Raw genomic sequence first — 14,770 nt, 5'->3', positions numbered from 1 at the left:
CCATCGTCGCTATAAGACCTATCTGTGTCGGTGCGACGTAAAGCCAATATTGTATATATACCACAGAACACACTATGGAGTATTTCAATTTCTACTAGGACGTGAAATTTCCTGTCGCGATGATCGGACTCGTATGAGCTCTACTTTTCTACTCAAAACGCAATTTTTTAACTTTCGAGTGTGCTTTTATGGGGAGTCCGAGACCTTGAATCGAAGCGAGACTTCGTTTCTACTGCAACGCTGGCATTCCGAGTCGCCTGCATCTTCCAAAAATACATTGAAATGGTGGTAATGATGATGATGATATAAATACGATGAAAAATAATTTGCTTTTGTGTGCAAGTTATTGTCGTAATGCAAAAATTGGAATCGTGCTGATGTATGGAGGGATAGCCTGGCATCTAGCGGCACTATTTGAATTATTGCTCCTCTGTCACGGCCTACTCGATCCCTCGCTGCGCCGGAGCTAGCTAGAGCGACGCATCAAGTCGGCCGTGCCTCTGTCAATTTAGTACTTGAAAGGACCGCGCATGCAGAGGCCTTTACTTATCTCGTAGACAATGTGCCGATTTACATGATCCACTGCACCAGCGCGCTCCCGACATTACGTATCACAATTTGAAACTAAAGCTCCGTCCCCGAAGTTTTCCGATTATTTTCTTACAGCAAAAAACGAAACTATTGCTCCCTCAGGAGCGAGAGTCTTGTTCAGACTACAACTCTGAAAAAAAAAAAAGAAAAAAGAAAGAAAAAAAGAAAAAAAGAGTATATCTGAGGTGGTAGAGGCGTCTTCGGTTGACCCGAATTCGCTTTAGAAGACAACACCAAAACCATTCAATAATTGTTGCAAGTAAGTATTTCTGGCTTCCTGGGCATCTGGCAGTCCAGATCTCAATCCATTGGATTAAATATTGTGGTCAATGGTTGAGTAAATGGTTTCCAAGAAGACATATCTTAATAATGGCAGCATAAAGAGAGCCTTGACAGAACGAGTTGGCCGTGACGTCAGGGATTCGTAGCTGATAGCTTGCAATTCGGAAGATGGTGTGTTAAAATCTTACCGTCTGCAGCAAGTAAGCAGAACTGAAGATGGTTTTCCGTAGTTTCTCTTTTTCACATCATGCAAATGCTGGGGATGTACCTTAATTAAGGCCACGGCCGCTTCCTTCCCACTCCTAGCCCTTTCTTATCCCATCGTCGCCATACGACCTATGTGTGAATTGGTACGACGAAAAGCCAACTGTAAAAAAACACCTTACCAAAAAGGAAAATAAGAGTAAAAAGGGATCTCCGAAGACTGCCGTGGTCAAATTTATAATGAACATCGTACGTGACGCAATTGATGTATGGCCAGGAAGATTTTTTATTCAGAAAAATTGTGAACATTTTGAATAAATACATGTTCTTTCATATCCGAAAATTGTATTTCTCTTTTCCAATTATTATTATTATTATTATTATTATTATTATTATTATTATTATTATTATTATTATTATTATTGTCCGACTCCTTGGTTGAATAGTCAGCGTTGAGGCCTTCTTTATAGAGGTCACGGGCTCGATTCCCGGCTGGATCGGGAATTTTAATTTCGTCTGATTAATTCTTCTGGCTCTGGGACTGAGAGTTTGTGTATGTCCCAACACTCTCCTCTCCATGTCATAAGATATACTGTAATAGTATATGTGGCCACACTAGGTTAATTTTATTTTGAAAGTTAATTGACCATGACATCTGTAAGGAATACACTAGTTCGTTTTAAATCTATAATAAATTTCAGAATCCCATCGTCATAACAAAAGGCTAACTTCGTATTTTGATTCTGAATTCTAAAGATGTAGTTTGGACTAAGGACAGTCCGACTCATTGGCTGAGTGGTCAGCGTTGATGCCTTCGGTTCAAAGGGTCCCGGGTTCGATTCCCGGCTGGGTCGGGGATTTTAATCGCCTCGGATTAATTCTTTTGGACTGGGTGTTTGTGTTTGTCTCAACACTTTCCTCTTCATATTCACACAACACAACACAACACAACACTACCGAACACCACAGAAACACGCAATAGTGATTACATCTCTCCATACAGGGTTGGCACAGGAAGGGCATCCGGCCGTTAAACAGGGCCAAATCCACGTGTTTTACGTTCCACTAAATACATACTTTAAAGTTTTTGGAGATGCGAAGGCGCCGGAATTTTGTCCCGTGGGAGTTCTTAACGTGCCGATAAATCTCAGATTATGAGAATGGCTTATTTGAGTGACATTAAATAGCATCGGACTGAGCCGGGATTGAACCGCCCACTTGGGTTTAGGAGACCAGAGCTATTATTTTTTCCTTCTTCCTTACCCGTTTACCGTCCGACTCGTTGGCTGAATGGTCAGCGTACTGGCCTTTGGTTCAGAGGGTCCCGGGTTCGATTCCCGGCCGGGTCGGAGATTTTAACCTTCATTGGTTAATTCCAATGGCCCGGGGACTGGGTGTTTGTGCTGTCCCCAACATCCCTGCAACTCACACACCACACAAAACACTATCCTCCACCACAATAACACGCATTTACCTACACATGTGGTTAGCGTGCTGGCCTTTGGTCACAGGGGTCCCGGGTTCGGTTCCCGGCAGGGTCGGGAATTTTAACCTTAATTGGTTAATTTCGCTGGAACGGGGGCTGGGTGTTTGTGTCGTCTTCATCATCATTTCATCCTCATCATGACGCGCAGGTCGCCTACGGGAGTCAAATCAAAAGACCTGCATCTGGCGAGCCGAACATGTCCTTGGACACTCCCGGCACTAAAAGCCATACGCCATTTCATTTCATTTTTTACCTACACAGGGCTGCACTCGGCTAGAAATAGCCACACGAAAAAAAAAAAAAACGTTTACCATCCAGGTTTTGTTTTTCTCTCAGACTCCACGAGTGATCCCACCTCTACCGCCTCAAGGGCAGTGTCCTGGAGCGTAAAACTTTGGGGTTGGGGATACAACTGGGAAGGAGGACCAGTACCTTGACCAGGTGGCCTCAACTGCTATACTGAACTGGGGCGTTGTAGGGAGATGGGAAGATTGAAATGTATAGGCAAGGAAGAGTGAAGGATGCGACCGTGGCCTTAAGTTAGGTACCATCCAGGCATTTGACTGGAGGAGAAATAGGAAACCACGGAAAAACACTTCGAAGATGGCTGCGGTGGGAATCGATCCCTACTCTACTCAGTTGACCTCCAGAGACTGAGTAGACCCCCTTCCAGCCATCGTACCACATGTCAAATTTCGTGGCAGAGCCGGGAATCGAACCCGGGCCTACGGGAGTGGCAGCTAATCACTCTAACCACTACACCACAGAGGCGGACATTGTAAGATAACAAGGGTTGGCAAAGGGAAATTGGATAGTTAAAAGTGTGGAGTCTGACACAAGAGAAAGCAATGTTAGATTCAGCTAGGGAAAGCGTGATCGCTAACACATACTCCCATGTTGGGATCCGCTGGTCCTCTTATAGTCGCCTCTTATGGCAGGCAGGGGATTCCGTGAGTGCATTCTCCCACCCCCACGCACAAGAAGGGAATATGAAGAATATTACAATCATGGTTTCATTCCTTTACATGTTTATTGAATATTATTAATATGTAGTCGAACCTCGATATCTCGAATACCGTAGGGGATACCAGGACGAATAGAAATTAATAATGTGACGACTCCCTCTGAATCACATGTTAACAGACACAGTGCATATATTCTCCGCTATCTGCAGCGTTGCTATCGATAGAAAGGCCAAGTAGACGCACTTTTTGTCGGCTTAAAACGGAAGTGTGTAAACGCTTCTGGTCTTGTTCGGTCATTTTATACGAGCAAAATATCTGGTATTAAAATTTCATGAACTGAAAAGTGAAAAAAAAAAATCAAGTATTTGAGAAGTAGGATGTATACCATGTTATACTACCGCTTGTGAATATGCCTACAACTTGCTATGTCGCGGGTTACAAGTCGAGTTACGATAAACAGTCGCATGAATTATTTTTCACCCCGGAAGATCTCAATCTGTTCTCCAAGTGGTCGAAGGCTACGACAAGATCTGCCTTTGAGTGATAAAAGTCGTATCTGTGATCTGCATTTTACCGCCGACTCATCAAAAATGTAACAGTCTAATTATTAATGGTGAAAAAAAAAAAAAGAGGGAATTCCAAGATAGAGACGCAAACTGGATCCCACAGGAGTCCCACAACTTTTTCCAAATCTTCCATTATAATTATCCTGAAAAATCATAGTAAGAATATATCCATATCAACGCCAGTTAAATCAGACGTTCCTTCCACTCCTGATTATTCCTTACTGGACTTCTATAGTATTAGCTCTGTATGCTCCAGTGCTGGTGATGACACACAATTAGTACTGAGAGTCAACGGGAATTCATCTTATAAAAGAGAATTAAGCAGCTCCATAGGAATTTACTTGTAAGATCCATGATTAAACTGAGCATGCTCACCTCTAAATGCTCTACTACAGCCCTCACTCAACGCCCTCTCGAACTGGTGCCGTACTTGGAAACTTATCCCCAATGCACAAAAATGCAGCCACATGACCATAACACTACGTAAATCTCCTCTATCGACATCATATTACCTACTCGACAAGCCCATTACTGTAGTTACGCGACAGCGTGACCTAGGTATAATATTCGATACAAAATTACAATTTAAGAATCACATAGAAACATATACAACCAAGGCTATGAAATTGCTAGGCATTCTCTACCACTTCACAGAAATTTCTGACCCATTGCTCTTCGTCACTTCTTCCTCACGATCGTTCAATCCCTCGTGAACTACTGCTCTCCGATTTGGACAACGGCCTCCACCTCCAATATCAACCAGTTAGACAGAGCAGTATCCTTCTTTGCTACAATTGATAGGAACAGAAACCCCAAGCTCAGAAATCTGTCTACGCACCAGGTATTAAGGGCAATAAATGTGTCACCGCTGCACATCAGGCGACAGGTAGCTGACCTGAGTTTCCTCCACGGGATTTTAAAAGGGCATTACCGCTCGGAACATCTTGTCTCAGTCTTCTCTCTCCGCGTTCCTTCCCGCTCCACCAGAACCAAAGATTTTCTCCACATTCCCCACACTCAGCTGTCAATAATTCAACAATATTTCCTAATTCGGCTCTCAACTCTCTTTAACAATATTCATAGGAGACAAGAGCTTGATATACCGGGCGAGTTAAGGTAATCGCCCACTGCAGGGAACCGCGCCGCGCCGCGCGGAACAAGCTTGTGGAACATTCCACGGGCCATTTTCCGAGACTTCGCCCATACAGCACACCTCACCGCGCCGCTTCTCTCCAGTTGGGGAAGTGCAGCTCACACAGAAATATGAGTTCCAGTTCCGAGGAGGACTTCTTATTTGCGGTTGCGATATTTGCAAATGAGGAAGAAGGAAAACGCGAAAGAAAAGTTTGGGTCCACAACATTTGTGAGAAAAGGGAAACGTACGGAGAGTTTCACCATTTATTTCCTGATCTACTAAAGGACCGAAGTAAATTTTCCCACTGCTTTCGTATGTCCCAAGAAAAATTCTATGAACTATTGAACCTAGTTAAGCCGTGTGTACCGAGTTCGATAGCTGCAGTCGCTTAAGTGCGGCCAGTATCTAGTGTTCGGGAGATAGTAGGTTCGAACCCCACTGTCTGCAGCCCTGAAAATGGTTTTCCGTGGTTTCCCATTTTCACACCAGGCAAATGCTGGGGCTGTACCTTAATTAAGGCCACGGCCACTTCCTTCCCACTCCTAGCCCTTTCCTGTCCCATCGTCGCCATAAGACCTATCTGCGTCGGTGCGACATGAAGCAACTAGCAAATAAAAAAGCCGTGTGTAGAGCGAGAAAATAATATCACCTTTCGCCGAGAAAGGCGTACAGTGCACAATACCACTAACCGCGTGCTGGCACTAGTCGAGGACTCACGAAGACTGCCGAAACGCCACGAAACCACATTCTTTCCGTTATTCCTTCCTTCTACCCTCGTCCATACAAGCGCGCCGAAAGGAAAAAGTTCCGTTCCAGAAACCTGGGGGCTTCTGGTGTGGAAATTCCACAAGCTTGTTCCGCGCGGCGCGGCGCGACTCCCTGCAGTGGGCGTTAAGCCATTTCATTTCACAAGAAGCAGACCACGGAAATTTCTTCTCGGCTGCGCTGCGCTGCGCGGCGCGGTGTAGTGGGCGATTACCTTTAGCCGTGCGGTTAGAGGCGCGCGGCTGTGAGCTTGCATCCGGAAGATAGTGGGCTCGAATCCCACTGTCGGCAGCCCTGAAGATGGTTTTCCGTGGTTTCCCATTTTCACACCAGGAATATGCTGGGGCTGTACCTTAATTGAGGCCACGGCCGCTTCCTTCCAACTCCTAGGCCTTTCCTATCCCATCGTCTCCATAAGACCTATCAGTGTCGGTGCGACGTAAAGCCACTAGCAAAAAAGAAAAAAATGAGTCTGATATAGCATCAAGTAAAAGTATATTCGGGAGGGGTGTAAACAGTCACCTAAGGATAAGTTGATTGTGAAGAGGTTATACCACCATTTTGACCCACGACTTGGCTATGAACATGGATATTCTCATGGTTTTCGATTCGGACAGTTGTTCTTAGGCTGTGTACCTGATCTTGTTATCTTTTGTTATGTTTGTTCTATTTTATCATTCAAGTTTACATTTGTTAATTAGTCTGTTGACAGTGCAAGTGAAATTTGCTCAGTGTAGCTGTGTCTTGTGCTTCGTGAATAAATAAATAAATAGAAAAGTTGTTATATAAGAATTACATGTGTATATCATACGCATTTATAAGAATAATGTGGCAAGCCCGCAGAGGATTAATATGTTTATTGCGATAGCCTGTATTTCACAGCAAATGCACTAAATAGTAGTCGTTCCTTTTTTTTTAAAGGTTATAACTTATAATTGCTATAGCGTTTCATTTGCAGTCAGTTTCGTAGCGAATTACTGAAAGAACGGTTAGCGCAACTAAGCACAAAACTTGTATGATATTGATTATATTACTGGCGAACCAATTTCTTAAGTAATGTCCTTATGTCATTACTAACTTTAAAATACTTCCTACGTAATTTTCACAGTTTACTTTCAAAACATAGAACACTATTATCTTAATTTGCATCAAATATATCGCACATAAACACAGTCATCAGTCAGCAAACACAATGCACGGTCCTGAAACACCACAATAATGAATACACGGCTCAAATCACTTATTTAAACTATACATTCCGAATTAAGTCACATCAATTCTCATTTAGAAACACATGTTCAGAGGCAGCTTTCTACAACAGCTCCCCCTGTGGGCGGGGGGGGGGGGTGGTGGTGGTGGTGGTGGTAGAATAACACCCATGGTATCCCCTGCCTGTCGTAAGAGGCGACTAAAAGAGGCCCCATGGGCTCTGAAATTTGGAGCGTGGGTTGGCGACCACGGGGCCTTTAGCTGAGTCCTGGCATTGCTTCCATTTACTTGTGCCAGGCTCCTAACTTTCATCTATCCTATCCGACCTCCCTTGGTCAACTCTTGTTCTTTTCCGACCCCGACGCTATTAGGTTTGCAAGGGCTAGGGAGTCTTTCATTTTCATGCCCTTCGTGCCCTTGTCTTTCTTTGGCTGATATTTTCTTTTTTTCGAAGTGCGGACCCATTCAATTTTTTTCTCTCTGATTAATGTTATATAAAGGATGGTTGCCTAGTTGTATTTCCTCTTAAAACAATAATCACCACTCTCACTATCACTATCTACACCAGCGCCGCGTAGTTAAGGAACATATCATCCAGCACAAGTCGTCACATTATACATTCCTATTCGTCCTGGGGTACATTTTATTTCGAGATATGGAGAATTCTCCTTTTTGAGCATGTATAGTGCATAATCGAATCATGAAACTATTGTTATTTAACCATATATAAACAAACTCGAATTAGTTTATCAGTTTAATTAATGTGCAAAACCTATTATCTAGCAATTCGTTGAAGACAGAATACATGGAGTAGAGAATCATGAAACCTCTGTTAACACCATCTACTGTTTTTTACTGCTAAGCTTCCTTTCTTTCAGATAGATTTCAACAAGGCTCATTGCCGTGAAAACACTATCATTTACAATCGAAGAACAGCATCGCCTGGTGTGCTGGCTGTACAGGACAGGGCTCAAGCAACAGACTATGGTCAACACACCAGGGATGGACAGCTGAAATGTGAAATGAAATGTCGTATGGCTTTTAATGCCGGGATATCCCAGGACGGGTTCGGCTCGCCAGATGCAGGTCTTTCTATTTGACACCCGTAGGCGACCTGCGCGTCGTGATGAGGATGAAATGAGCATGAAGACAACACATACACCCAGCCCCCGTGCCACTGGAATTAACCAATTAAGGTCTGAACCGAAGGCCAGTTCGCTGACCGTTAAGCCAACGAGTCGGACGGGTGGACAGCTGATATCGCTATATAAAGCATGTCAAGGTCGCCCGTGAAGATATACTGTACAATAAATGCCGTATTGCACAGTTAATGTCGAACAAAATTGGAATTACATAACGTTTTCTTCTTCTAGGCAGGGAACCTTCGTTTCGAGAAATCGAAAAATACGCGTAAATGAATTTCAGATACTAGAGAAATAAACATAGATGAAGGATAAAACTAACACCGAGCTCGATAGCTGCAGTCGCTTAAGTGCGGCCAGTATCCAGTATTCGGGAGATAGTAGGTTCGAACCCCACTGTCGGCAGCCCTGAAAATGGTTTTCCGTGGTTTCCCATTTTCACACCAGGCAAATGCTGGGGCTGTACCTTCATTAAGGCCACGGCCGCTTCCTTCCCACTCCTAGCCCTTTCCTGTCCCATCGTCGCCGTAAGACCTATCTGTGTCGGTGCGACGTAAAACAACTAGCAAAAAAACAAAAAAAACAAAAAAAAAACTAACGCTCAGGAAATTGACGTTGCTTTGAGATAGTGAAAATTCGAGCAATGGAGGTTCGAGATATCGAGAATCGACTGTATTATTAATATGTGGTTTTCAGATAATAGGCCTTATCATACAATTTAGTTACCTATGATGGCGGCGATAAATTGACGTATTTGCTTGGGATTCTTGTTTACTGCTGCTGCACTGTCACACATCCTGGGCGCTAACTCTGCTGTGATGCTGGAAATAGGAATGCGAACTTGTTAAGTGCCTGAAGCATTCTGTACTGATGCATTGTCTCGAAGGTCTTTACAGTGATTAAGTTCTTCATGTGGCTGGTAGGGGTCTTAAGCGGTATGACGAAATAGCTTTATGATGTTGACTCCAAAATAACTATAAGAGATGTCGTGGCTGACGAAATAGACCGGCTAAGGAGCGCGGGTCAAATTCTTGCATGACGTCAAGCAGCTAGACTGGCAGCTGCACGGCGTAAATTGATGTTCAGTATAACCACTAAATCAGAAGTTCTTAACATGGAGTCCACGTACCTTGTTGCAAATGTTCTTTGTTACTTATTCACAAACTGCACGTATATTTGATATTTTTTCACGTATGTTTGTTAGTCTCTGTAATGAGACCAGAACCCTAACATTTTATTTTCTTCAAAATTAAATGTCTATTTAAAAGCAGAAACAGTATTATACTTAGATATTGTAAATTTTTTAAACTGGTAGAAGTTTACGAGAAGTGACAAGTGTAGTTTTCATATTATTATTAAATCAATTTACCCTTCAGGTTTGGTTTTTCTCTCGGACTCAACGAGGGATCCCACCTCTACTGCCTCAAGGGCAGTGTCCTGGAACGTGAGATATTTGGTCGGAGGTACAACTGGGGAGGGGGACCAGTATCTCGCCCAGGTGACCTCACCTGCTATGCTGAACAGGGGCGTTGCGGGGGATGGGAAGATTGGAAGGGTAGACAAGGAAGAGGGAAGGAAGCGGCTGTGGCCTTACGTTAGGTACCATCCCGGCATTTGCCTGGAGAAGAAGTGGGAAACTACGGAAAAACACTTCGACAATGATTGAGGTGGGAATCGAACCCCCTCTACTCATTTGACCTCCCGAGGCTGAGTGGACCCCGTTCTAGCCCTCGCACAGCTTTTCAAATTTCATGGCAGAGCCGGGAGTCGAACCCAGGCCTCCGGGGGATGGCAGCTAATCACACTAACTTTTAGACCACAAAACGGACGTATTTATATTTAGTAAAAAATTTAAAATATTAGAAGATTACGATAAGTGTCAACGTGTACTTTTCATGTACTGTATCATAATTCATTAAACATCTCACTAACTCCACAAAACATTTTTAAGAATCGTGTGTCATTAAAGTGCCGGTCCCGCGGTGTTGGGGTAGCCTGCCCGCCTCTTACCCAAAGGCCCCGGATTCGTTTCCCGGCGAGGTCAGGAATTTTTCCTGGACCTGAGGGCTGGTTCGATGTTCAATCAGCCTACATGATTACAATTGAGGACCTTTCTGACGGTGCGGTAGCGGCTCTGGTCTTGGAAGACAAGAATAACGGCCGAGAGGATTGCACTTCCCCCACGAAGATGTTGCCCGAAATTACGAGGAATATTAGTACGATTTACGCGTTGCTATACAAATGGTATCAGTATTGATATAGAACTTTTCAAAGCTGATAAAACCACAATTTTTTTTCAGTGATGCAGAAAGACTCCCCAAATAATTTTTCTAAAGTCTTAGGAATTGCTATCCTTTCTCCTATTAGCCGATCTACTAACTTACTTCTTCCGGCCCCGTGGTTTAGGGGTGGCATGCCTGCCACCCACCCGGAGGCCCCGTGTTCAATTCCCGGCCAGGTCGGAAATTTTACCTGGATCTGAGAGCTGGTTCGAGGTCCACTCAGCCTACGTGATTACAAGTGAGGAGCTATCTGACAGTCAGATGGCGGTCCTGGTCTAGGAAGCCAAGAATAACGGCCGAGAGCATTCGTCGTGCTGACCACATGACACCTCATAATCTGCAGGCCTTCGGGCTGCGCAGCGGTCGCTGGGTAGGCTAAGGCCTGCCAGTTCTGTAGAAGCATGGGTTTGGGTTTTTAACTTACTTCAAGTCCCTGTTCTCGGTGGTAGAATGGATTTGCTGGATAGTATATCTTCTTTTCATGATATAACTCACCAAAAGGGAAATTAATGGAATATCGAAGAAAAGTACCTAAGATTACAGAAAATTCCGCGTGAATTTCATTTTCCTAACACACCTTACTGTTCTAAGACTATTCCTAAAGTACACAACCCGTTATAGATGTAGAAGACAAGCATTTAGACCAGTATATTCGAGAAAGCATGGAATCAAATAAGCAACATACGGAACGCGATTCAGTAAATGGCATTCCTTCACCCATACGACCTGGACCAAACTTTCGTTCGCCAGCCCAAGGAAAGGAGAAGTGTAACATAAAATAAGGAAGTCTACTTGCCAAGGAATGGGGGAGGCGGGGTAGGGGGGGAGGGGCTGTTTTGCAGACGTGGCCGCAGATCAAATGGTACTATATCCCAACCCATTGTCTTTAGTATATCCCCTGAAACCTTATCAATTCCAGCTGCTTTTCTATTTTTTCAACGTTTGTATCTTACTGTAAATGTCATTGTTATCATAGGTAAATTTTAATACTTCTTTAGTATTAGTCACCTCCTCTATCTGGACATTATCCTTGTAACCAACAGTCTTTAATTACTGCTGACTGAATACTTCTGCCTTTTGTAGATCCTCGCATACACACTCCCCTTGTTCGTTAATGATTCCTGGAATATCCTTCTTGGAACCTGTTTCTGCCTAAAGTACCTATACATACACTTCCATTTTTCACCAAAATTTGTATTATTGCCAATTATGTTTGCCATCATGTTATCCTTAGCTGCCTTCTTTGCTAGATTCAATTTCCTAGTAAGTTCGTTCAATTTCTCCGTACTTCAGTGAGAATAGATGGTAGAATGAGTTCTTGGTTCAGGGTACTTTACAGGGGTTAGGCAAGGCTGTAATCTTTCACCTTTGCTGTTCGCAGTTTACATGGATCATCTGCTGAAAGGTATAAAATGGCAGGGAGGGATTCAGGTAGGTGGAAATGTTGTAAGCAGTCTGGCCTATGCTGACGACTTGGTCTTAATGGCAGATTGTGCCGAAAGCCTGCAGTCTAATATCTTGGAACTTGAAAATAGGTGCAATGAGTATGCTATGAAAATTAGCCTCTCGAAGACTAAATTGATGTCAGTAGGTAAGAAATTCAACAGAATTGAATGTCAGATTGGTGATACAAAGCTAGAACAGGTCGATCATTTCAAGTATTTAGGTTGTGTGTTCTCCCAGGATGGTAATATAGTAAGTGAGATTGAATCAAGGTGTCGTAAAGCTAATGCAGTGAGCTCGCAGTTGCGATCAACAGTATTCTGTAAGAAGGAAGTGAGCTCCCAGACGAAAGTATCTTTACATCGGTCTGTTTTCAGACCAGCTTTGCTTTACGGGAGCGAAAGCTGGGTGGACTCAGGATATCTTATTCATAAGTTAGAAGTAACAGACATGAAAGTAGCGAGAATGATTGCTGGTACAAACAGTTGGGAACAATGGCAGGAGGGTACTCGGAATGAGGAGATAAAGGCTAATTTAGGAATGAACTCGATGGATGAAGCTGTACGCATAAACCGGCTTCGGTGGTGGGGTCATGTGAGGCGAATCGAGGAGGATAGGTTACCTAGGAGAATAATGGACTCTGCTATGGAGGGTAAGAGAAGTAGAGGGAGACCAAGACGACGATGGTTAGATTCGGTTTCTAACGATTTAAAGATAAGAGATATAGAACTAAATGAGGCCACAACACTAGTTGCAAATCGAGGATTGTGGCGACGTTTAGTAAATTCACAGAGGATTGCAGACTGAACGCTGAAAGGCATAACAGTCTATAATGATAATGTATGTAATGTATGTATGTATGTTCCACAGCCATTTCTTACTCTATTTCTTTCCAACCTGCACCTCCTTCTTAGTCTTAGTCTCTTTAATCTGTTATAATATAGTGGGTCTTTACCATTCCTTACCACCTTTAAAGGTACAAACTTGTTTTCACATGCCTCAGCAATTGCTGTAAACTCATCCCAGAGTTTGTTTACATTTTAATTTACCGTTTTCCACCGATCATATTTACGTCTTTTAAACTCCCTCATGCCTACTTTTCAGCCATATGGTACTGCCTAATAGTCCTACTTTTAAGACCTTCCTTTCTACCACATTTGTTTTTAACTACGACAAAAACTGCTTCTTGATCACTAATACCATCTATTACTTCCGTTTATCTATAGGACTTATCTGGTTTTACCAGCACCACGTCCAGGATATTCTTCCTTCTAGCTGGTTCCATTACTTTCTGAATCAGCTGTCCTTCCCATATTAACTTACTTACCGTTTGTTGGTCATGCTTCCTGTCGTTCGCATTATCTTCCCAACTGACATTTGGTAAATTGAGATCACCCGCTACAATCAAGATAATTTCCATATCGTTTCCCACATAGCTGATTATCTTATCAAATAATTCCGAATCAGAGTCAGCGCTGCCCTTTCCCGGTCTGTACATTCCAAAGGCACTAAGTTGCCTATTATCTTTAAAGATGAGCCTTACACCTAGAATTTCATGTTTGTCATCTTTTTTTCGTAGCTTACAATTTCTTCTTTCACCAGAATGAATATTCCCCCTCCTACCATTCCTATCCTATCTCTACGGAACACACTCCAGTTCCGTGAGAAAGTTTCTGATTCCATTAAATCATTTCTCAGCCATGACTCAACATTTACCACATCCCACACACCCCCAACTATTTTGGTACTTATACCTGCTTGTCTTACGTTGTTGGTACCATCGTGAAACACCATCACCTTCTCGTTTCCCTCCGCCTTCTCTTCTACTTTCCTCAACAGCTGCCTTAAACTAATTCCTGGATAACACTCTACCCTAGTTCCCTTTCCTCCACACACTTTCCCCACATGTCTAACTATGGAATCCCCCATGACCAGAGCCTCAACCATACCCACCTCCTTTGATCCCCTCCCCTCCTCGTCAGCTCTGACGGCTGCAGAATCTACTTCCTCCTCCCTTTTCTCCCTCCCTTGACCTCCTGTTCCACCTGTCTTTTCCTATCGTCTACTCTACATTTCTCTTTCCTACCTTTTCCTTTCCTCCTACTTCCACATTTCTCAACAACAGTTCCCTGTTCCTCATCTTCCCTTTGTTGTTACCTTGATGGCTGACGGACGTGCGTGAGATCAGCTCCTCAGTCAAAGTGAATTAGCAGGTGTTATTTCCTAGTAACATATATCAAACGTTGTGTTAAAGTGTGCAAACATAGTTTGAAAGTGTTTAAAGTGAAAGTGTCTCCCTGTTGTGGTCATATTTTTATCAGTTCATTAAAATATTCCATTGTAAAACAAGATGACCAGGAGTAACAAGCGCAACAGCAAGGAAGCGAACGGTAGTGCCAACCTCGTGGAAGAGACCGTCACGAGGATCCTGAATGAGACTCTCAGCTCGGGTAAGTTTCTGGACAGAATTATAGAGGCGATATCGGAGCGAGTGACCACACTTGTCGTTAAGGAACTAGAGAAATCTCTCCAGTTCAATGCTGAACTTGTAGCGGATTTAAAGAAGAAACTTGAGTGTCGGGACAAGGAAATCCAGGCACTTAGGTCAGAATTCGAAGCTAGAAGCGACTCTCTCGAACAATATAGTAGGAGAAATAACCTTAGAATCTTTGGAGTGCAGGAGAGCTCACAAGAAAATAC

General features: G+C 43.3%; 1 protein-coding gene across 3 annotated transcripts in view; it reads right to left on the bottom strand.

Moving 5' to 3' along the window:
• The window catches only part of LOC136880998 (facilitated trehalose transporter Tret1), a 33,114-nt gene extending 23,889 nt beyond the window's left edge, over nucleotides 1–9,225 (bottom strand). For 2 of the 3 annotated variants that reach the window (XM_068229210.1, XM_067153574.2), the window contains exon 1: nucleotides 9,072–9,225. In XM_068229210.1, the coding sequence (XP_068085311.1) occupies nucleotides 9,072–9,141 (70 nt within the window). In that variant the 5' untranslated portion in view covers nucleotides 9,142–9,225. The remainder of the gene's footprint in view (nucleotides 1–9,071) is intronic. The other variant, XR_011018699.1, reaches the window with a different exon arrangement.
• Nucleotides 9,226–14,770: the final 5,545 nt, after the last annotated feature.

This window comes from Anabrus simplex, chromosome 9 (genome assembly GCF_040414725.1).
Source record: "Anabrus simplex isolate iqAnaSimp1 chromosome 9, ASM4041472v1, whole genome shotgun sequence".
Classification (NCBI taxonomy): Eukaryota; Metazoa; Arthropoda; class Insecta; order Orthoptera; family Tettigoniidae; genus Anabrus; species Anabrus simplex.
Note: the sequence above shows the minus strand (reverse complement) of the source record. Positions and strands in the feature narration are given on the sequence as shown.